The 22,105-nt window shown below is 48.9% G+C and overlaps 6 protein-coding genes across 6 annotated transcripts; 1 reads left to right on the forward strand and 5 right to left on the reverse strand.

The window, feature by feature from the left end:
* Window positions 1-138: 138 nt before the first annotated feature.
* On the forward strand, window positions 139-902 carry FOBCDRAFT_241068 (3,4-dihydroxy-2-butanone-4-phosphate synthase RIB3; the record flags this gene model as incomplete). The annotated part of the gene is made up of 2 exons (XM_031186385.2): window positions 139-199; window positions 256-902. The coding sequence occupies 2 exons, from the start codon at window positions 139-141 to the stop codon at window positions 900-902; spliced, it is 708 nt and encodes a 235-aa protein (XP_031037520.1).
* Window positions 903-1,520: 618 nt separating this feature from the next.
* FOBCDRAFT_226149 (Formamidopyrimidine-DNA glycosylase N-terminal domain-containing protein) lies at window positions 1,521-3,126 on the reverse strand. Its single transcript, XM_031186383.3, has 5 exons — window positions 3,058-3,126; window positions 2,863-3,002; window positions 2,779-2,813; window positions 2,677-2,726; window positions 1,521-2,622 (listed from the first exon to the last, which is right to left on the reverse strand). The coding sequence occupies exons 1-5, from the start codon at window positions 3,074-3,076 to the stop codon at window positions 1,739-1,741; spliced, it is 1,128 nt and encodes a 375-aa protein (XP_031037518.3). The 5' UTR covers window positions 3,077-3,126; the 3' UTR covers window positions 1,521-1,738.
* A 2,002-nt stretch (window positions 3,127-5,128) lies between these two features.
* FOBCDRAFT_226165 (Clr5 domain-containing protein) lies at window positions 5,129-6,692 on the reverse strand. The gene is made up of 3 exons (XM_031186381.3): window positions 6,126-6,692; window positions 5,618-6,001; window positions 5,129-5,560 (listed from the first exon to the last, which is right to left on the reverse strand). Exons 1-3 carry the CDS (start codon window positions 6,242-6,244, stop codon window positions 5,296-5,298), a joined length of 768 nt encoding a protein of 255 aa, XP_031037516.1. The 5' UTR covers window positions 6,245-6,692; the 3' UTR covers window positions 5,129-5,295.
* Window positions 6,693-8,234: 1,542 nt separating this feature from the next.
* On the reverse strand, window positions 8,235-10,152 carry FOBCDRAFT_42166 (uncharacterized protein). Its single transcript, XM_031186378.3, has 3 exons — window positions 9,873-10,152; window positions 9,655-9,780; window positions 8,235-9,580 (listed from the first exon to the last, which is right to left on the reverse strand). The coding sequence occupies exons 1-3, from the start codon at window positions 9,966-9,968 to the stop codon at window positions 8,348-8,350; spliced, it is 1,455 nt and encodes a 484-aa protein (XP_031037513.2). The 5' UTR covers window positions 9,969-10,152; the 3' UTR covers window positions 8,235-8,347.
* Window positions 10,153-11,652: 1,500 nt separating this feature from the next.
* On the reverse strand, window positions 11,653-13,947 carry FOBCDRAFT_42174 (or S-antigen, N-terminal domain-containing protein). The gene is made up of 4 exons (XM_031186377.3): window positions 13,636-13,947; window positions 13,428-13,571; window positions 12,602-13,364; window positions 11,653-12,547 (listed from the first exon to the last, which is right to left on the reverse strand). Exons 1-4 carry the CDS (start codon window positions 13,698-13,700, stop codon window positions 11,720-11,722), a joined length of 1,800 nt encoding a protein of 599 aa, XP_031037512.1. The 5' UTR covers window positions 13,701-13,947; the 3' UTR covers window positions 11,653-11,719.
* A 4,962-nt stretch (window positions 13,948-18,909) lies between these two features.
* FOBCDRAFT_320724 (WD40-repeat-containing domain protein) lies at window positions 18,910-21,898 on the reverse strand (the record flags this gene model as incomplete). Its single annotated transcript, XM_059612052.1, has 8 exons — window positions 21,450-21,898; window positions 21,210-21,346; window positions 20,585-21,150; window positions 20,359-20,526; window positions 19,915-20,300; window positions 19,576-19,861; window positions 19,266-19,448; window positions 18,910-19,188 (listed from the first exon to the last, which is right to left on the reverse strand). The coding sequence occupies exons 1-8, from the start codon at window positions 21,452-21,454 to the stop codon at window positions 18,910-18,912; spliced, it is 2,010 nt and encodes a 669-aa protein (XP_059465148.1). The 5' UTR covers window positions 21,455-21,898.
* Window positions 21,899-22,105: the final 207 nt, after the last annotated feature.

Raw genomic sequence — 22,105 nt, forward strand, 5'->3', positions numbered from 1 at the left:
CGTCGCAACCGTCGCATTCACAGTCACAAGCCGAGGTCGAGAAGCCAAGCTTTCTCTTTGGGAATCTAATTGCTGCTCAACACTCAACACCTTGCACTGTCCAATTTCTCTTCCATTATTCCCTATCACACCTCCAAGATGCCCGCCACAATCCCTCAGAACAAGTTTGACTCAATCCCAGACTCGATCGAGGCTTTCCGTACGTGGCTCCTATACCTGCCTCATGTGTCACTGCGTTAACATTGATTGTGACAGGAAATGGAGAATTCCTCGTCGTGCTCGATGACCCTTCACGAGAAAACGAAGCCGACTTGATCATCGCTGCTGAAGATGTTACAACCGAGAAGATGGGTTTCCTCATCCATCACTCCTCCGGCTACGTCTGCGCTCCTCTCTCTCCCGCTATTACCACCTCTCTCGACCTCCCTCAGATGGTACCCAACAACCAGGACCTTCGAGGCACCGCCTACACCATCTCAGTTGACTCAGCCGACCCCTCTGTCTCAACCGGAATCAGTGCTCGCGACCGCGCTCTAGCTTGCCGCACCCTTGCTGACCCCAACGCACGTCCCGATAGCTTCCGCCGTCCAGGCCATGTCCTTCCTCTGCGATCCCGCCCTGGTGGTGTTAGACAGCGACCGGGTCATACTGAGGCTGCTGTTGACTTCTGCCGACTGGCTGGCAAGGCCCATGCCGCGGTTATTTGCGAAATTGTCGACGTCGGCGAGGAAACCCCTGGCCAGGCTCTTCGTCATAACCATGGCATGCTGAGAGGCGAGGATTGTATCGCTTTCGCCCGAAAGTGGGGTTTGAAGGTCTGCACCATTGCTGATTTGGTCGCCTACATCGAGAAGACTGAGGGAAAGCTCGAGGCCAATGGCGCTGAGTCCAATGGCAACTGAACCGACATTAGCATAGGAAATGGTTATTAGGAGAATTTGTTGGGAATATGGCGGGCGAGTGGCTGGTTGTTCTACTTGATTCATATTCACACATATCCACAGGGCGGTTGATGGTTGACGATACTACCTTCAGTTGGTTCCTGTATTCTTGCATCTGTTTCTGGATTCCTAGGGGTATTTGGCATAGACTGGGTTTCATGGCGTCCCGAAAAGTGGCGGTTGAAAAGACAACGTAAAAGATATCCCTCCTCTCATCCCATGCTTGTCCCTGGCTTGTAAGCTGGCGTTTTTAACTACTAGGTAATTTGTGGCAGCTTTAGGTCCAGATTATATCTGATTTTTGTCATTAATTCATGCAGTTCCAGGTCGTGTCAATGTGAACCTCATGCTTCTTAAAGTTTGGGTGACTCGGTCAACTTTCCTATATCTACCCTCTGCCAGGCCACATCTTTGTAAGACTTCATGCGGTGTGATGAAATAGGCGTGATGAGACTTATCGTGATTGACTTTGCAATGGATAATTGCTTGGAATGAAATGATACCTGGTTGTATCAAACTACACAACTAACGAAGTGTGGGAAAGGAGAACCCAACGCAAACAGACATTGTTATTATGTAGTAAGAACTCCGCTTTCTTAGAATATTTGGGGATTGGTCCAGGACTGGCTACAATTTTCTCACGGGGCAAAGAACTCATGATGGGCAACATCCAAGGTACGTACTACAAGAACACCTCAGAGTTTTGAATGACCCGAACTCCTACACAAAACTAGGACAGACCAGCTCGACCATTTGGCGACTCATTCCTTTGCGTTCTTAGAACCAAGACCAGGCATCTACTTCCTTAGGCGGGTGGATCTTCTTCGTCCGAGATCTGGCTGGGCTTCCTCGGCAGCATCTTCTATCTTTATGGCGTCTCCATTCGTCTCCTTCTTGGTAGCCTTTGTGCGCCTCTTCTTTGGCGGCTGAACGTTCTCTTCGGCCGCCTCTGGTGACTTCTTCCTTGACTTCTTGGGGGCTTTACTTTCGGCCTTTTCTTCGAGAGGTTCCTCTTTGATACCAGGAGCGGTATTCCCCATCTTCTTCTGTACACCGGGCGCATAACAACTTGTCCGTCCGCCAACTGTAATGAAAGCCAGCTTTTCGCCGTTCGGCAGCTTAGTCGCAGCGCCCTTTGCGCCCTTGCCCCATCTATAGTTGAAGAGCCAGTGTTCGGGGAACTCGTCCGAGTCTCCCAATTTATCGACTGCTGTTTGACAGACATAGCGGATCATTTCATACAGGGTGGCGATTTGGGCGTCGTTGAACTGGTCGCAGTATTGCTCAGGGTGAAGCTTAGCTTGGTACAGTGTTTCGTCGGCCACCCAGTTACCAATTCCACTTATCATCGCTTGGTCTAGCAAGAGGGCCTTAATAGGAACATGGCGGGCTCGCATCTTGGAACGCAAGTAATCTTCGGTGAAACGATCATGGTCGACAACTGGATCCGGTCCGTTCTCTACCAGAGGCGAATGCTTCCTGATCTGGTCTCCGGGACAGTCGACAAGTCGCACGCGACCAAACCTACGCGCATCTGTGAAGGCTACTTCTACACCGGGAGAACCCTCGGTCTTGAACTGGAACTTCCAGAACTTGGGCGGCCATTGTTCGTGCTCGCCCTCCTTCATCTTCTTATAGTAGTTGGTATATGCTGTCTGTTCATCCTTGATGTGCATCCAACCTGTCCCTCTGATTTAGTATTTCTTTGGTTTCGTTTCTTGTAAGAATTACTTGCCTGTCATTCCAAAATGCATTACTAGATGCGGAGGTTTGTCAAGGGTTATCCTATCGTTGATAAGTTGGGTTGATCCTGGAATAACGCCGTGAGTTGGCTCACCAGAAGTATTTCCCCTGGCTTCCTGCGGAAACGATCTAGAATGATGAGCTTGTTGAGCGCGACTTGTAGCAGGCAATTCCTAACCTTCTTCCCCTTCAAAGCAGTTTCTACTTCTTCACCACTTGTACCGACTTTGCCAAACACATTCTTGTCATCTATCGCAGAAGCGGATACGATGCGTTTCCCCACCACATGAAGGCGTAGGAAATGGACGATACGGGCAACTGTTTCAGGCTCAGCATTTGGATCTTCATCTCGGAATCCAAGTCTCAAACAGACCTTCTGCTATCTCAGGCATCTTTTTATACGATAAAAGGTTGGTATATTGTGTCTACGGGCGGTATGGAGGAAGTAATGGCGTCACAGACTCAATTTCACGAAAGGCGCGTGAGGATGGTTGCTTCGAACGCGATATCACGTGATGGAAATCGAGGGTGAAGAGAGGTCAGGGTCACCTCGGTTTGTTCACCAACCTCCCCAAACTTCAAAGCACAATTCTAGTTACTCCACCAAACTCCTTTTAGTTCGAGAGCTGCAATCTTAGATCCAGTTGAAAAGATCCATATTTCACTGAGTTTTCTCAATGTGGACCGTTTCTTAGTCGTCGTTCGTCGCCGAACATTATACTTCTGCTTTGCTAGGGAGATGCGGCGGCGGAAGAATAAGGGCCCGTGTTCCCCACATTGCAGCTTTTGTCCGAGCTTTTTCTCTACAAAAACTTTCGCTCTTCCAAACTTCTTCAGTTTTTCTCAACAACACAAAAACAAACAAACAATCAAGCTGAGGTATGTTCTAGACGGCGCAATATCTTGCGCGGCTACTCCTTTCTTCCTGATGACACCTTACACCGCAAACTAGAGTCTTTGACCTAAATGGAATGAAACCTCTTTTTTTACACGTCAGTCTGAAAGACTTCGATCACGCTTTCGCTTTTGCACTTTGCAATCTTTGAACACGCGCTGACCTTTGAATAGCTCTTTCATCACCAAGCGGTGGATCATTGCGAGAATGCTCAAGCTTTCCCCTACGCCCGACAAGGGCTGAAATGGTACGTTCAAATATAGCGCCCACGTCGCATTCTTCCCCCCCTCTCGTGATGATCATTTCTTTTACAATATACGCTGGAAATTACCGGCTGAGTTCTTCTTTGACGATATAAAATGGCTATTTCTGATTGAGACTCATTCCTCACACTTGTTGTCATGCATGTAGTAGCTTGCGCTGACCTGAAAAAGACTAGATACTAGCAAGGTATGCGATATCTCATCTCGACCCGCTCCCGACCTTTCATGATGAAGCGGCACTGGGCTCCGAATCATACCACATGAGCAAGAAAAGCCACTTTGCGGCAGGCCTAGAAAACCTCGCCCACTGACTCGTCACCATCTACTTTCGCTTTGGATGTTTTCGAGCCATTGAGGCTAACCTACCTCGAGTGCTAGTACTCTGCCACTCAATCCTATCATTCGAACTTCACTGGTTTTATCCAACCGTAAGTAAATTTTCACATATTTCAGCAGCATCCTCGCTTCCTGATGAACCCTTTAGATGACGAGTCTTATACGAGTTTTCGATGCAGACACAATCTTACTTTACCATTCATGCATTTCCTGACACGCGATTCTTTTGCAAATTTGCTCGCAAGCACTAGGCAACTTGTGCTAACCAATTCTCAGATGATCAAGACGTGAGTAGCCGACTGGCCCCTGCATTCGCATTTCACAACATCTCTATGATGATCCAAAATGAAAACGACAAGCATATGTCCGAGCTCACGCTACGACGACAATTCATTTATCCCCTGATCGAGATGCTCCACGACACGTCAATGCAGACTTTTCAGCGATAGCGACTGATATTTCGAAAGCATACTCAAATCGTCTCTTCACTTACTCAGCCATGGGCTTGGCCATAGTCTCGGGTTAGTCTTTTCTTACCTTCTGCTTCCCCAATCGCTCTTAAATGATGTTACTATATCACGACGGTCAACGTAGCCATATTGCTTTGACGATAACGCCTGTGACAAGGCACCTTACCCTGAAATTCTTATCACATTACTCTTTCGCTGTTTATCAACGCATTTACATCAAGTCGCTAACATGACTTTCAAGGTTTACAATCAAAACATTTTCAAAGAGTTCTATCGTAGATGGTGTGGATAGTCGCCACGTCTTACCTTTGATGACCAACTTGTCAAGTGACAAACTGTAGCATGCCGCGTCTCGAACCTGCTCCTGCTTTGAACCCTTGGTACTCTATTGCAAAGCAATAATGAAAACAATGAAATCGATTGAGAACACGGGTAAGTAGAAACAAGCTAGAATAAAATCCATGATAGGATAACGTATATATTTAATATGAGACGTTCCGAGATCAACCGTTTGTCCCAGCCACTTAACCAACGTTTATGAAAGGAGTGTGACCCAACGATGTTCCCTTCCATCCTTGAACGTGTCCCATCCCCAGAAAGATAGTGTTAGTGGAATGCACCCTTGCTGTCTGTCGTCTACATATGTTCTACCCCTGTGCCACGCCGTGATAGCCAACCATGTGGTGAAGCAGATCCCCTGAGTTTGGTCTGCCCACAGACAAGTCTGGAGCTCGCAAGCCCAACCGGAGTCCAGCGTCACGAGAGTACAACGGCTGGTCAGGTACATACCGCGGGACCATAGTCTTAAACTGTGATCGGTCAAAGGGCTGGGGAGGACTGTTGAGATACGATGGCGCGCCTCGAGGCACTGGCCAGCTCGTAGCCTCATTATAAGACTGGATGGGCATGATTCTGCACAAGCCATGTTAGTTATTTTGTTCGGGGCACTAAACAGAGGGATATACGCACGATGGCAACATGGCTTGAGCAGTCTGGGAACTGCGAAGCATGTCTATGTCCAGGCCCTCCCACAACGGCGCTCGAGAAGCATCAATCTTTGTCTGCGCATCGTCTTGAGACCGCATCTGGTCCTGGAAAAAGTTTGGGTAGAGAATGGGCTGCTTCAGCACAGGCAGAGGTTTCTGCTCTGATGAGCGTCGGCTTACAGAGCTGGAGCCCGACGAAGAAGCTGGCGAGCTTGCCTCTTCTTGCTTTATGATCACGTCTGCAAGAGACTGTGATGGGGAGAGAGACAGGCTCTTATTGAGGGATCGGCGACGGCGCTCTTCTCGTTTCTTGCAAGTATACTTGCCAACTCCCCAAATATCAAAGTGCTGTCGATATGAGCGGATTCTGTGACGGTAGTCAGCAAGACAGTCTTCCCCAGCGTTTCCTATGGTAAAGGCCAATATGAATTGTGTCTTCATATGTATCAGGATGGAATGGAAGGGAAAGGGAAAGGAGTAAAGAAACTCACGAAGCGTCAAAGTTGTACTTCAACTTCATAATGTTGCGGACATCCTTGAGTGTTCTACCCTCCTTGATGTACAACTTGGTGATAGTCCCTTGGTGTTCGTTCCATGGCTTGGCCATCATTTTGGCTGTGAATTGGATTGTTTTGATGCTTTGTGATAGGTGTTGAAGTGGTGAGTGTGGCCTTTGGATTGCTAAGTGTTGCTTGTGTCCAATGTCTCTTGCTCCTAGCCCGGGACAATCAAGGCTTTGGCAACAGGAACAGGGTTGACGAGCATCGGGGTATACAAATCAGTGGTACACGGGTTTTCCCCTATTGGTAAATGAATTGAGTCTTTGTGATCTTCCTGTATGTCAGAGGTTCTGAGGATGGTTGAAGCTGAGGGTGATGGGAAGTTCTGTATAACCTTCCCAGGATATGGACACGCAATGGAAACGAAACTAATCGAGGAGGACAAGAAAGGCTGCTGTTGAATAGGGGGGCCAAGCCAATCTACTGGTCTTCCATCATCTTTTTAGTTGCTTGTCAGAGCCTTATTCGGTACTTGCGCTGCAGTACTCTTTTCACAACGAGTCTTTCAGAGCCTGTACAATTAAGAGGTTTTTTAAGGCGTCCGCGCGAGGCAGACGCTGAGCCATGAATAAAATGATGCGAATGTGTCTGAACTCGCAATTCCTGTTGGTGTATAAAGCAGGGCGGACTTGTGCAAGTCTTTTTCAACTGTGCCTTGTATAAGCTCATGATGGCCTTCGCATTTGGATGACGAGACCGGAGATAATGTACTTGACGCTTGTGCTACATTTCTTCTGAAACGGCTGCGTCCTTGGATTTGCCCGAGGAGAGAGGAAGGGATCTAGAAGAGGGTGTGAGGAATTAGGCAGATAGTTCATCCTTCAGCCTCATCTGGGTTGTGTTGTGTTGCGTTGTGTTGTGTTATTCCGCCCGCCTACACATGCACACAGTTGTGATGGACCATCGACTTTTTAATGACTCAACTGTTTTGAAAAAGTATAGGATAACTTATGCATGTCTTGTAATATCTAATGCTTACAGGAACCAAATCCTTGAATGACAACTCATATGTGAGTAGTCGTCAAACTGCGTCTTATATTCACTTTCCAGAGCCTTATAGCTATAGCTCCAATCCATGCATCGGATCGATCGCCTCGGCTGCCCACCCTTCATCTTCAAGGCATCCAAGCGCGTGGCTTCCAGAACTCGCCCTATTTAATCTGTACAACCAACCAAATGGCTTATACCCAGCCACAGATAGCCAAAACGATTGGCAACCAATACATGAAAGGTGTAACCCAGCGGAAGGACTAGACTGCGTACATATGATGTTGTGCATTGTTCGCCTCATTCTGTCATCGGTCTCTTATATCCTCGCGCCAGTTGTACTTGTTCCTCACAGCCACTGGTTCGCATCTCCACGATAATGATATCGTCGCATCCTGCGATGATACTGCCAAGAATGCACTGTATAAGCCATGCTTACTCTCGCACAGAGGAGCATGCGTACCCATTCAGCTGGGCTTCTACGAGATGGCATATATACATGCCGTGTTCCCGGTTCCATATGCGGTGCCTTGTGATTTGATAATGCACGGTGATATCTGCCGCATCTGATACACGGTATCACAGTCAAGGATGGTCTTTTCAATCAACTGTTTATTAGGAGCGCAGTAGAATACCGCTCAGGTGACGAGGAAAAGGGAAACACAAGTGGCCACGTCCTACCATGTCCAAAGGGAGGGCACCTTAGGCAGATTATCACATAGATCACTGTAAAGACAGAGTGTAGAAATGAAACTGTACAATATGATTCGAACACAGGTTAAGTAGGTGTAGTGGTATATGCCAATTTGATAACAACTCACCCAACGCACATCCGCATTAATTTCTTCCTTCCGCAATCCGCGCCGCCGATAATAATGAAGGCAACAAGGACAGATTCTAAATATCAAAGTCATGAGTCTGGACTTGCTCTTTTCAACCATCTTCCTCTCAAACCACCAAAAGCCACGTCAACAGCATCGTCACCAAACGATATAATGTCCTTGTCGCTGCCAGCCTCACTTTGAACCACAGTCAAATCAAGAGACGAAAAAACAATTGTTGCCTGTGTATGCAGGACTGGGTATAGAGAACTCCGTCCATTAAAATCAACTGTGCAGGGCCTCCGACGCAATGGCTGTCACCCTTCGTCCGCCTCATTCAGGCCTCTAGATTGCCGTCTCCTTCTTTTCAGCTGTCGCTGGTGCAGCAGCGGCAGCAGGAGCCTCGCCGCCGACAACACCAGCTTCTTGAGCGCCGTGCTCAGTAGCAGGAGTCACGGGGGTAATGGGAGACTGGACCTTGGCGTCAACGGGGTCAGCTGTGACCTGAGGGTTGGGCGACGTGGGCGTAGATCCAGCAGGGCTGGAGCCGGTGCTCAAAGGAGCTGTACTCTTTCCACATTCTGCGAGAACCTGGAACCATTTCTGAGCATCAGCAGCTGTGTGCGCCTTGAAGTTGAGCTCGGTTGAGCCGGTAAGCTTGCTGCTCATGGTCTTGGACTTGTCCTTGCCCTTGACGCTGAACTTCTCGCCCTGGACAGTGCCAATGACAGCGTCGGGGAGGTAGATGGAAAGCTCCGGCTTAGGGTCCTGGCGGTTGTTATCCGAATCCTTGAACTCATGGAGGAACTTGGAGGGCGTGACCACGTAGTAACCTGTCGAGTAGCCCCAAGATAGCTTGTTGCGCGACTTGCGCTCCAGGGAACCCTCGATCAGAGCCTTGGTCGCAACGTGATTCATGTTGGGGAACTGGATCGCGTCAACAGAGCGGGCGGGCTCGTTGGGGTCAACTAGGCGGTCGGCGCTGCGGGCCTTGAAGGCATTCCACTCAAAGTCAGGAGCGACACGTTGAATGACCGAGAGCTGGTCATTATACAGAGCGCGGGTCTTGTCAGCCTGGCCACCAGCAAGTTGTGTGAAGGCCTCCATGGCCTGCTGGACAACCTCAATGACGTGAGCCTCGAAGCTCTGGAAGTTGTTCTGAACAGCAATCAGGTCATTTCGGTGGTTGTTCTCGGCAATGACCTGGCTGTTCAGACGGTGCAGGACACCGCGGTAGACGACATAAGGGTCGTCGTGGCTGTTGAGATGACCCCCCGCAGAGTCGAAAGAAGCCGCATGTTGTCCAAGCAGCTCTATCTGCTTCTGAGTGGTGTTGCGAGCCTTGTCAACTTCCTTTGCGCCCTTCTCGGCGCCATGGGCGAGCTCCTTGGCCTTGTGCTTGATCTCCTTATGCAAGCGTTCGAGAACGGGGAGGACAGAGCCCTTGATGCTCTTTTCGGTTTCGATGTTGGTGTTGATGAGGGACTGCGTGTTGGAGCGCATGTTCTCGAAGAATCCGGCAACGCCGCCCAGACTCTGGTCGAAGTGGTGGCCCTCCTTGAGGGGGTTGTTGATGGCCTATTGTGTATCAAGTTAGTGATCAAGGTCTACTGAAGTGAGGGGAGTTAGAATTGGAATTGGGTCAAGCTCACCTTGAGCGCCCGCTCATATTCTTTGGCGTGGTGGCCGTGGATCTTCTCCATGGCCTTCATGTACTCCTCTATGTAGCCAACAGCATGTTTCCATGCCTGGAGTCGCTCAGCAAGCAAGCCGGCAGTCTATTCATTAAAATGTTAGCCCAAATCTCTTTTAAAAGCTGCGCGCTCGTTCTGCAGCGCATGTTGCACAAGGGAGACCTCAGGTGACATACGCTTGAAGGGTCAACTTCGGGAATGGCATCTTCGCTGGCGGTGCTAAAGCCAGTAGTAGCCCTCGAGGGCAGGTCGGTTGTTGTAGGTGAAGCCATGTTGGGTGATGAGATATTAAGAGTTTTGGTGTTGTTGGTGTCCAAGGGGGCGAAGGACGACGTGTAGGATTGTATGGATATGGATATGGAGAGTTGAGATTAGATTTCACTGTCCACGCTTGGCAGACAGGGAGGGAGGTGCGAGGAGGGGTATCACAGTCAAGGGTTATGAGCTTCTTTTCTGATCCTCTTTGCAGGGGTTGGAGCGGGAGATCACAGGGTTACATACGGAGTATAAAGAGGTTGAATACTAATCAGTTCCTGGTTTTCTTGGCGGGAGACAATCAACTAAAAGTTAGATCATCAGGCTAATGTTAACGTCGTGGATAAATAATGTGCTGTACAACGTAAATATGATCGCCAGGAGAGCTCTTATGACGTCGAGGTTCAGGCCAGTTTAGTTGGGAGGGGTTGTTGAGACAGCCATGAAGAGCTGAAGGTCCAGCGCTAATAAAAAGAGGCCAACCTACAGAAGGGAGGTAGAATGAATATACTAGGTAGGTGGGTGCTAAGTCGGTGAGAATAGGTACGATCGAAATATATTTTAGTACAAGTTGGTCATGTCGATATCCTGTTTTAAAGAGCTCGAACATTAGACGTCAATTTGGAGTCTCAAAAGTATATACTCCTGATGTAGCTGAGTCCTTCAAGTTGCACATAGTACAACAGGTATACTCAAAAGTTCCAGTTTCAGCTATCCAAGGATCAGCACCAGCAGATGCTCATTCTCCTCTTCTTCAAGCTGATCACTTTACATCAAATCTCCGACAAGTCACTAGCAGCAAGTCAATCTATCCCTTAACCCTCACGGTCATAGTACGTCGAGACTACCATGAACACCAAGATAAACCATCACCAGACCCTCGTTGACATCCCAGGTCATGACGTCAATCGCCCTTCACGTACCGCAAACTCTGGACGTGGTCCCTTGAACTTGTGTCGCACCGACACCACGACTAGGACAAGCTTGGTATAGATGCAACGAATTGTGTCCATCTCAAAGCTTGGCCTTGGCTCCCTCTCTCGAAATATCAATACCTTGATCATGATACAGTTACTATATATCTTTTCTTGAAATAACACTATAAAGTGTGAAATAGAATCTCCAATAGACACAAATTGTCCACAGCAAGTTTCCATCACCAAAACTCCCTCTTCTTCACCAAACTCAAATGAGTTCTTCCATCCCTCTCGATGCAGTTGCGCCAACACACCACCACCATCGCCGGTAGATCGAGTTAATACGCACTAAACAGTCCAACAAGCTTTTGTTCGGATGTCACCGAGTGCTGAAGAATTTCGTTCACTCGCCACCAAGTCGCAAACGCCCACCATGTCATTGTCGACAAATAGTAACCATTCACCATCTCAAGATATCAGTTTCTGGATTTCCATGTCAACTTTCAAGACAAGGAATTTTACTGGTGGTTAGCCAGTCTTAATGTGCCTTGAACATATTGTTCATCATTCTTCTTTGCTATCATATCCTTTAAGGGTATTAATTATACAAGTGTCATCCTTCATCCATCGTTTTCCCTATGCATTGTTCTGGGCCCAATATTGTGTAGATATCATCCGAGCCAAAGAGCTCGTCACCAAAAGTACGCCTTGTCTATAATTCCCATGATTCGAGGCCTCCCGTAATTGATAACGCATAAACGCCGGCAAGCCCTGTGAGGCTTGTGAAACATATTCAATCAAGTGATGGTCATGTGAATACAAAGAAACAAAAGGTAAGTCAAGCTGCCCATCTAGACAACTTGATTTCGGTTCTGCGAGGGATGCATCCTTCGGTAGGTTGAAGCATCATCCGTGTAAGCGCGGCCATTACCAATCCAGCTGGAAGGGCGCGATATATGCTGAGTATGATCCTCACCGTCCTGATCCTCTGAGATTGTGCCCAGAGGATCTGCTGGGTAATCCGTAGCAGGCGGTGTCCTGGGAGCGCTAAGCGCCGTCTGATAATCTGGCAGAAGCAGGTCCCCAGTACCAGCACGTGAGCGAGCTGGGGTTTTGACAGCTGTCTGGTAGCTAGGGACCTTGTTGAGTTCAGTCAAATCAGAGACATCGAGATCAACGTGTTCAGCAGAGTTGCGTGATGAGTCTTCGGAACTGTTGCTTCTGGTAAGTGCTGCGGTTGCAGGTTCCGATCGCGGAGCTGGGCCTTGGGGTGCCGACGTGGGGGACATGAAGCCAGGCGTGCCTAGCGAGCCCAGAGACGTGGAGGAGGTCGTTCTTCGAGAAGGGTCCAGCGATACATCGGCCAATCGAGATGAAAGTGCCGCGGGTGCGACAGGTCGGCTGTGGGCAAGCGCTGCGAGATTTTCATTCGAGCCTGCTCGTGACTGTGCGTAGAAGGGACTGCTAACGCCTGACTGAAAGCCGGGCGTCTGGAAGCCACTAACGTCAACGTCCTCATACAACTGGTCAAGAACATGCTCTCCATATCCGGGGGGAGCAATCGTCGAAAGTTCTCGCTCGTTGTTAGGGGTGGTTGGTGACTGATCGACGAGGTTACCCTCCTCATCTAGAGGCATGTTGGGTGAGATAAAAATTGACACAGGAAGTGTTGCTCGAAGCTGCGAGAGATGTTAGTGAACCAGAACTCATTGTGCTTTTAAACATCATCTTACCTCAGAAATATGACCATCAGGATTGCAAAGAGCAACGGTCAGCTTAATTTTGTGACGGACCTTGATGCCGTGGTGGTTCAGATCTTGAACGCACTGGCGAAGTCTCTTGGGCAAGTTCAGCTTTTTGGTGACCGCCCAGCCTTCTTGACCAGTATCCTCAATCATATCTTGCCAGTGCTCTTCTCTCGAAACCTCAAACTTCCACATCGAGACCTCACGCTCTGTTCGGTGCTCCTTAGTGCCGTAACCTGAGCCAGATCCTTGGACATAGCACTCGCGAACTTCCATCAACCGTGCCGTGATATCGCCCAGCTCGAGTCCTTTGAGTAGGGGTGTGAATCGCATCTCCATTGTGACCAAGCCGCCAAACACCACGGCCTTTTGGGGGATGATGATTGAGTAGTCAACCTTGTTGGGCCAGATGTTCTCAACACTCATGGCATGGAGGAATTCCAAGGCGCCTGGCTCTAATGTTCGGATGATTCGAAGGTGCTTGTTGGCGTGCAGATCGTATGCAAGTTTTCCGCGTCCGACGGTTGCCCTGAGTCTGTATGTGATGGATGCTTCGGGAATGCCCTCAACACTCTCAGCCATGTTGCCGGGAAGCATGTATTCGAACGGCCATTCGTAGTTCCCGGCGGGGAGCGTCATACTCTTGCCGTGCGTGCCGACAAAAGGCGCCCATCGGTGCTCGAGTATCGTTTGCGTCTTGTCGACCTTTTGGCCCGAAACACCGGGAGCGCTTCCTCTGGGATCAGCCCAGCTGTATAGAGTCAGTTGCTATCCTCTAGAGAAACTGGTCTTCAAGTCGAGTCATAGAACTTACGTATGGCGCAGAGTTCCTACAAGTCGCAGTCTAACATCTTCGATTTTCAGGGATGTTTGTAGACACAAGACTAATGTGCCTTTGAGAACTTGACCAGATGATTCGTGGTCACTTCCACGGAAAACAATAAAATCGCTGTCTAGGCTGAACAATAGGCGCAGTTAGTAAGTGGTCTCAGTCAAGTCATGGCTGAGGAGGATCATCATACCGAATATCGAAAAGACTATATGAGTTACGCCCCGTCACTGAAGCGAAGGGCTTAAAGGACGGCATGATAACGTATTGTGTCGTATAAGTTGTTGTGATTTGCTGCAAAGCAGCATGGGAGGGGGGCAAAATGGGAATTGGCTGGTGATATGCCAAGAAGGGGAACTAGAAGGAAAAGAAGAATAAATTGGAGGAGGCGGAACGCTTTTATTTAGGATCACGGCTAAGTTAAGTCGAGCGAATGCGCAAGGTGACGAGCTACAACAACGCAAGCCACGCACGAGTCGGCGGGATGTGTGGATACGGTACAGCCTCTAGAAAAGTTGAGTGGGGCTGTGAGATCAGAAAAGGTCCAAACCCACGAGGGTCAGGTTAAAACAAGGGTTGGGTATGGAAGTTCCATGCAATGGGAGGCGACAAGACGATAGCGCGAAGCAGAGCAGATCAAGCGGCGCGGCGTTTGGTGGAGTCAGGATTGCGATTTGATGTGATATGTAAAAGTTGAAAAAGAGGGTCTTGTTCTGATAAGACGCCCACCGTGTCGGTCTCACTAAAGATTTCTCATTCAGATGAACCTGGTATGGAAAAAGATATGGATATGATGAAGAGGCGGCGGGCAACAAGGAGACGGAACAAGTTAGATGGGACAGCAGTAATTGGGGGCGACAATGATCCTTCTTTTACAGTCATAGGGTGTGGAGCTTCAATTGCGTGTAAATCCTGAAAAAGATCATGGGAAAATGAAAAGGAGTTGGAGAGAATAGAAAAGATTAGCATGACATTCGATGCATGCATCTGGCTTTGATCATGACCAGCCGGATATCCTCTCCCAGAGACAGAAACAGACTGGACCCAGGCAGATCAAGTAATCAATACGTTCAGTGATACCACCCCTGCCATGCCGTCGTTTAGGGCATGGCCCAAGCCTCTTTGAGGTAGTGATAACTGATAACAAGGCCTATTCTGCCCTGCCGACAGCTTCAGCACAGTTACCGTACGCAAAGCCGACATGGCGCGGTTGACGCAGGAAAGGTGCTGTGCTGTAACGGTATTTACGGTACAAGACAGGTCTGCCCTGCTGATCTGGCTGCAAGTGTCATGTATCATCTCTTCGTACATCGTACGTGCCGGAAGGTTGCGAAGGTAAACGGGCGTCGGATGTTGGCGGGCCGGAGGAAACGGGAAATGACAAAACGTTAACAAGCCGCCAAATGCCTTGGACATCAAATTTGAGATAGGTAATGTATCGCGGTCTTTTATCGCCGATAAGAGGGTCCCGAAAGACCAGGCTGCTTGTTGTAAATTGTCTCGGCCTCGTTTGTCTTACTAGCGAGAACCACCGTGGTTAGGCCAGAGCACGCAAGACACTCAACGACGATGCTGAACAAGGCCAAGACGTTTGAGGCCCTGTAACGGACAAGGGATAGTGGGGCGGAGACGCCGCCTAACAGCTTGAAGCTGGTTTGTTGCATGAGTCGGGACGATTCGTGCTATCGAAGCCTGATGGAAGCTTTTTGCCTTGCAGTTTCAACGCTGTGCCGAGCGTCTGTGCTGCGTGGCGTCGTAACGCCGAGAATTGATGACGGTGGTAGATAGATAAATATCCGCAAGTACCTGAGCATCTCCATTAAAAGGTGACGATGATTGGAACTACTTCATTTCAGAAGAACATCAATTGGTATGTCCCTAAGAAAACTTTGTGGTGGTCAGGGTAAGCTTGTGCGACTGCCAAATGGTGTCATCGTTGAGCACCTTCTATGCATGCCTTGGGCTTCTCCAATTGAGGATACGAACCGGAAGGCACAGCCAATTCAGCTTACGACAAAACCGTAACAGTTGCTTCACCTCAACTACTATCCGTACATAACAGGTGTCGTTATCCCTGAGAACAAGTAAGTCTATACTATCTCTTTCCGACATCACCAGTCAATGGATGTCACGATGCCTCGAGTCAGACATTAAAGCCGGTCTATTATCGTGGAAGGGGCTCAAATGTACTGTACGTACCTCATCGAAGAACATCGAGGTGAGACCGACAGCCTTTACGACCCCCACGCCGAAACCCCCAATACTATTCGATACCAAACCCGGATTTGCAGGACTAACTACTCCTTGGTTCATCCTTCGAGCTGTTCGACCTTGATTCAAGGACAAGAATAAATTCTGCAAACGGCGGGGTCAAAGACGTGGGAGTCATGTCAGGAATGCATCGAGTTTGGCAGTGACTTGGGATCTCGAAACTCTCTTGTCTATTCTTGCGGCTCCGCTAATCTCTAGGCCTTTTCTCAGGTCAGGGTAAGTACAAACCTGCCAGGCATGTTACTGTGGCGCTCGGTCATAGCACGGAATGTTTTCTGTCGTGGTTGAATATTCGCTATCGGTTCGTTGCTTATCACGAAACGAGGCTCTCAGCCAACCATATTTGTCACAATATCCCATTGTGGGAACTGACGCCTTTGTCGCCATACAAGTTGTTTGATGAAACTTACTTAGTATTCTGATGATCTTTTGCGCGCACGGCAGTAATTGCTACTTATCATATGATTCTCAGCCATAGCACAATGATTGGCACATGCACTGGACAAATACGGAACATGCAGCTCTAGAATTGGGGGCACGGCACGAGACCACTCCTACGACACCCTTATGCCTCCAGTAATTCATGATACCCAACCAAGATGGACTGAGCATCTGAAAGCTCGAAATAGTCAGGTCTGGATTGGGAGGCCCCAGACTTTGAACGGAACGGCCCCTGTCCCGGAATCTCTTTGAGGTTAATTCCTACCCAGCACTATTGGGGTAAACATGTCGAATATATGCGGTGATTCGATCTAGATCACAATAATCACGCCAGGGAAGGCAGAATCCAGGCTCACCTTTAGCCGGACAAACGAGAACAGTCTGAACTATGTATGCATATGGCGAGGATCCATCCTCATGACAGTCCTTGTTGATTATCGGTTACTAGTGACCGGGAACAAATACGAACTCGCTTTTTACACGTGCGGTTACAGATACCGTTAACTGTGTCTTTCAGTCAAGCAGCTTAACCTGGCTGTCTGGCTGCATCGTGCACTACACTTTGACAGCATCCATGTCGCGCCTAATGAGCTAGCCTTCAGCTTGGCTCGTCTCCATTGAACAAGCGCCCGTCGACGGCCCCTATACCCGTTGATAAAGCACCGAGACGACGGGTCACCGACAAGAAGATCTAGCTCGTTAGGACCACTCAAGAGTTCGGTTGTGTCTCTTTGGGTTAATCAGTTTGTCTGTGGCGGTGCCACATCAGTTCAGCCTCAGGTACTCAAACTTTATCTCATGAAGGGAATCGTTTCCAGATTTCGGCGTCGATATGCACGTTCCGGGGATACAACGGCTCTGCGTCGGCATGCCATCGAGAAAGCCGCCTCAAGTAATTACACCTCGGCAGCTCGGGTTACCTCTTGTGTCCTGGTATATCACATAGAGTTCCAAGGCTCCGACAACGCATTTTCGCTGAAGCCTACCGGAAACATTCGATGGGGCCTTTTGTTGAGGTTTTTATTCTCGAAAATGGGGCCTTCGATTCGGGAGCTCCAAGTACCGTACCGGACCCGTTGTATGGATAGCAATCAGCCTTGTAAAGTATGTAGGCAAGCTCTGTGATCACCGCGCCAGGCGTAAAAGTTTTCCAGCTCAGCTCTTGGTTGGTTGATTTGTTGCAGACAGGGTCCGGAAATTCAAGACCGATAGACGCCAAACACACATCAGACACGGCACAGATGCACAATTGTTTCCCGAGCCAATCAACCTACTAACCTAAGTACCCAAGTAATGATTTCTCACTGTTCAACGAGTCACCGCAAGTTCAAAAAATCAATCAGGTGGCCAAAGTAACATTCAGCAAATCTCATCATGACTTCTCATGAGAAGCTCATGACAGCGCAAGAAGTTCATGATACATGTTCCGGCAATAACTGAAGCCTCTTGGAGTACTGTGACTTCCTGATCCTTACGATATACAGATATCATCGACTGATATCTACACCTCTCTGCTCTGTTGATGGTGTCCAATGTTTACCACACGCCATCAGGCGAGCCAGCCACCGCATGATGGTCTGTCCTGGCTGGCCCTTGTCCATCAGGTTTGGTTCGGCAACGGCCGTGTTAGTGGGCTGAGTAGCTCCCCTCCCTTTTCCTGATTTGCAAGGATGATTTTCCATGCCTGTCCCTAGTCCAGCCAGCCACGTCGAGACGCGATAACCAGCTATTGCTAGTGAGCGATTCAACCCTCTGCGTTTGAGGTTCAAGTTACGCTTTCACAAGACCTGGTCCTTGCTTTGATGCACAGGCGCCGTCGACTCGGTAGATGAGCAACGGGCGTGCAATAAGCTCGCATTAGTGTGCGTGCACAATGTGTACAAATAATCGATTTGTGGCTCAGGTTGGAAATTGTTGAAGATCGTCGACTGAGATCAAGAAATCAAGATCTGATAACATGAGATGGCAGTATTTCGCATTGTCACGGTTGCGCAACTGCATGCGCGTCTCTCAACGTCGTCTCGTATAGAGCAGACACTCAGTTGCTTCAGCACAATGCAATCTCTCGTCATTCTCGCAAATCTGACAACTCTCACAACACGAGAGAGGGATATCTCAGCCTCCTGCTTATCTAGAAACGTGCAGCAATTGGATGTATGTAATCGTTACGTGCGCTAGTCTAGTCTCTGGAGATCCACTGGTATCTCTCGGAGGGATAAAAAAATCGAACATCTAAAATCAGGGTCCTGCAGCCATTGTGGACCTCAAACACGGCAACTCGTTGTATCACCGAAGAGCCTCCATCACCATGTGGGCTTGACGGAGACGTCTGATTGATAGGACCGACTCATTACTCCTGCAAGACAGCCCAAAACGGTTTCCCAACAGCTATATGACTCTTTGACTACCTATCCCGGCCGGTGCCCAAGCAAGTTCCTTAGCTGCCAAGGACACATAATAATTTGTTGACCTTGGATCCTGGGCTAAAAACCTGCAGTCAAAAAACAAGATCCGAGGTGGATTTCCGGTCTCAGTATCCGTATACCTATATCAGATTCAAACTATCAAACCCTGGAATCAACCAATGACTCAAATGACAACAACCACTCCCCCTTGCGTATAGCAGTTATTGGATCTCGCTATACAGGCGTATCACAAAACAAGGAGGACAACAAACCCATCATGAAACTCTATTCGCCAGCGCCCTTGTTACGAAGCCCATCAAGGCTTTTATCGCTTAGCATGGATCCGTTCATCATGATGTTGCTCCCGGGGCTTCTGCTCCCTTGGTCTGTGCCGTAAGCTCCGATCCAGGTCGCAGCCACGTTCTCATGTGTCCTATTTTCGGAGATTCACATGTCAGCTTGTCACTTGTGTATGCCAGGAACAAGCGATCGTTGATCTCAATAGCCCAATCGGACCGGAAGATCGACTCGAGCTTGGCTTGGTGTTGCTTACCTGACTTGCAGCTCGTCATGATAGCGTCCTCTGTGAAATCCAGCCAACACACTGGGTGGGTATCAATTGATTTGTTCTGTTTATCTCACCGTTAGTTTTACGACACCTTGCAACCTGAAGCTATCACATATCAGCCCTCGCATTGAAACTTACAAGTACAGGAGGGAGCATAGGAATTCTGGCCCGCGGCTCCACAGGGTGTGCGATAGCCATTTCATCGTCTTCGGTATCTAGGTTCGAGTTTGATCGCAACCTTGAGTTGGACGTGGTGGCCGTCTCAGCCCGCTGCAACGCCGTGTAGCGCGATGAGACAGATCCACGGTGTCGTACAGATTGCTATAGTAGTCAGATACTGTTAGCTATCGAATCGTGTAAATGACGTGGCGTGGAATAAAGATGTCACAGTGTAATGTCGTGTAGCATCACATCTCCCGCCATTATCGATGTTGGTGTTAGCACATACCGCTTTGGGTCGGTGAAGCATGCCGACACTGAAGTCCCACAGACAAAGACGCCCGTCTTCTCCAACGCTACCGAAACGATAGTTTCGCTCATCACATCTCCAAGGGTCAAAGGCAACGGCTGATACCCAAGACTGGTGTCCCTGGCATCTAGCTACCAGAGCCGAGTCCGACAGTGACCATATTGATATCAAGTCGTCTTGTCCACCAGTCAATACGTATTGGCCATCTGGGGACCAACAAACGCATGTTAGTCCTCCATAATAGGAATAGAACACGTCGAGTAGCCTTGCAGCCCAGTCAGATAAGCTTCTCAACGAGATATGGTGCCAGGAACTCACTCTTCCTTCAAATAGTCAATAATTCTTAGCGTGCCGTCCTCGGACACAACAGCCAAGTGTCGGTTATCAGGCGAGAAGGAGAAGGCGTTGATTCGATGGTTGGATAACTTCCAGGCGGCAACTGGGTTGACCTTTTGATTTTTGGAATGCACTGACTTGTTGATTCGAATAGAATTGTGATGAGCTCCGCCATTGCTGGCATCTAACGACTCACCACTCGTCCCATTCGCATTTCCATTAACTGCTTCCTCTTCGGGGTTGAACTGAGCGTCCTCTTTTTCCTTGTCATATACGACCAGCGACCCATCCATATGGGCAGCTAGAAATAGGTTTTCTGATCCTGGAATCCATCGAATTGCCGCAACTGGTGTTCCGTTAATTGCGCCCTAAGATATGCTGTCAGCGGATTGCTTGTCGAATACAAGATCCTGAGCACTATCCTACATTTTTGTTCAGTCGTGTATATCGTTGCGAGATCGGCTCCCACCAGATGACCTCTCCAGTTGAGAAGCCCATTATAACATCCAGATGCGAGACACTCTTGGTATGAACATTAACATCGTGACATAGACAATGCGCTTTCGTGAAAAGAATCTTGGTCAAATAGTCTTGCTACTCATGATGTCAGTCAAGATGTCCGAGGATGGCCTCGTTTCGCAGCGGCACGAACCTTTGATGATGATGACATGTCAAGCCACTGAAAGGCGCGGTTGATATTTGCAAAAGCAAAGAGGCCATCATTAGATCGCTCCGTAAGTTTCTTAGACAGGCTTTCGTTAACAATAACGCGAGAGATGAATGAAGAGTTGCTCTTTGTCATGTTGTTCTTGGGCTTTCTCTTCTTGTTCACATCCTTGGTCGGCACCTGGGTAAGCAAAGCATTGCCTTCGCCAAAAGCAGGTGCAGAACCAATGGTAATGGAGGTAGCCTGAGCATCACTTGTCGAACCGGTACGGCCCTCCTCACTCGTCTTGCCACCTTCGGCAGAGTAGCGGCCCTCGTTGGGATGCTCCTGAATACTAGATGGCGCGCCACTCAGGGCGAGGGTCGTCGAAGAGAGTCCTCTATACAGAAAGTTTGGAGCCGGACGACTCTCAAGCGCGATGAGAGAGACTGAGGTACCGGCGCTGGCGGGCTGCGGGAGAGTCGATAGCGGGTTCGGGTTCGGGACGGTGGCTTCGGAAGGATGGGGCGGAGGTGTCGCAAGATGTAAGTCTTCTTTAAGTGTATACGTTCCTAATGGGTTTCACTACGTAAGTCAAGATGCCACGAGAGCATAGAGCGTGATTGTCTACCTTCTCCAACCAGGAATTGCCATTCGGGACCCGTCGGATTCGATAATGTATTGTTTGTCTCTATCATGGGAACAGGGTGTATACCACCGGCGCCATAAGGCCCCATGGTGGGATATCGTGGTGGGGGAGGTAGCACACTGGAATTCCATGGTGTCAGTTTGTGTCAGGCGTAGAGCAACCGATGCGCAAACGCCGGCGCATGAGGAAATTGTGCGCAATAGGGGGAGAGAGTGGACGTACAACATGATGGCGGTTTAAAGAATTCTTGTATATTTCCAATGAGCTCTACAATTGACAGATCGAATGAAGGTATCGCGATATTTAGTCGCTATTAGATGGAGGTGGAGGTGGAGGCGAAGGCGGAGGAGGGCTGAATGGCGAGAGGCACAGCAGTCGACGTTCGGAATTGGAAGGTGCTATACGTCACTGAAAAGCGAGTGATGACCCTGAAACAGCAAGACTCGGTGAGTTCTATAACTAGCGATAGATGGACTCGTCGGTACCGCAGTAAGTTGAAGAGGTTGACTTGTGAGGCTGGGAGAATATAGCCGAGGACTGGTTGAGATGAGAGGATTGGGTTTGGATCAACGGACTCGAAAGCCGCAGGCGCAACTGCAGACGATAGTGTGGGGTAAACTGGGGAAAACGCTATCCATTGCAACGGCCAGGGTTCCAGATAATGGAGGGCTAAATGTAAGATAGGTACCTACCATTGGATGTGACTTAAATATTTGGACATTTAGCCATCATACAGGCTGGCGGAACACACACTTCTTCTGTCACTAGTATTTCACTATGCGCGCTTTTCGATGAATCAACTTGAATGTCCCGAGTTTCCGGATTGGTGCCAGGGGTTCTGCATGGCGCAACGGTTCCCGTTCAGCGTCAAAGTACAG

Source organism: Fusarium oxysporum, chromosome VI (assembly GCF_013085055.1).
Source record: "Fusarium oxysporum Fo47 chromosome VI, complete sequence".
In the NCBI taxonomy this organism is placed as follows: Eukaryota; Fungi; Ascomycota; class Sordariomycetes; order Hypocreales; family Nectriaceae; genus Fusarium; species Fusarium oxysporum.

Coding starts and splice junctions, on each gene's coding strand:
- FOBCDRAFT_226149 (XM_031186383.3), bottom strand. Junction 2,727..2,778: donor AGCCAGGGGAAATACTTCTG/GTGAGCCAACTC, acceptor TATCAACGATAG/GATAACCCTTGACAAACCTC. Junction 2,623..2,676: donor AATGCATTTTGGAATGACAG/GCAAGTAATTCT, acceptor TCAGAGGGACAG/GTTGGATGCACATCAAGGAT.
- FOBCDRAFT_226165 (XM_031186381.3), bottom strand. CDS start 6,244: ATGATGGCCAAGCCATGGAACGAACACCAAGGGACTATCACCAAGTTG. Junction 6,002..6,125: donor AAGTACAACTTTGACGCTTC/GTGAGTTTCTTT, acceptor CTACCGTCACAG/AATCCGCTCATATCGACAGC. Junction 5,561..5,617: donor GCTCAAGCCATGTTGCCATC/GTGCGTATATCC, acceptor TGGCTTGTGCAG/AATCATGCCCATCCAGTCTT.
- FOBCDRAFT_42166 (XM_031186378.3), bottom strand. CDS start 9,968: ATGGCTTCACCTACAACAACCGACCTGCCCTCGAGGGCTACTACTGGC. Junction 9,781..9,872: donor CCGAAGTTGACCCTTCAAGC/GTATGTCACCTG, acceptor TTTAATGAATAG/ACTGCCGGCTTGCTTGCTGA. Junction 9,581..9,654: donor AATATGAGCGGGCGCTCAAG/GTGAGCTTGACC, acceptor GATACACAATAG/GCCATCAACAACCCCCTCAA.
- FOBCDRAFT_42174 (XM_031186377.3), bottom strand. CDS start 13,700: ATGCCGTCCTTTAAGCCCTTCGCTTCAGTGACGGGGCGTAACTCATAT. Junction 13,365..13,427: donor GTAGGAACTCTGCGCCATAC/GTAAGTTCTATG, acceptor GACTCTATACAG/CTGGGCTGATCCCAGAGGAA. Junction 12,548..12,601: donor CTGATGGTCATATTTCTGAG/GTAAGATGATGT, acceptor CATCTCTCGCAG/CTTCGAGCAACACTTCCTGT.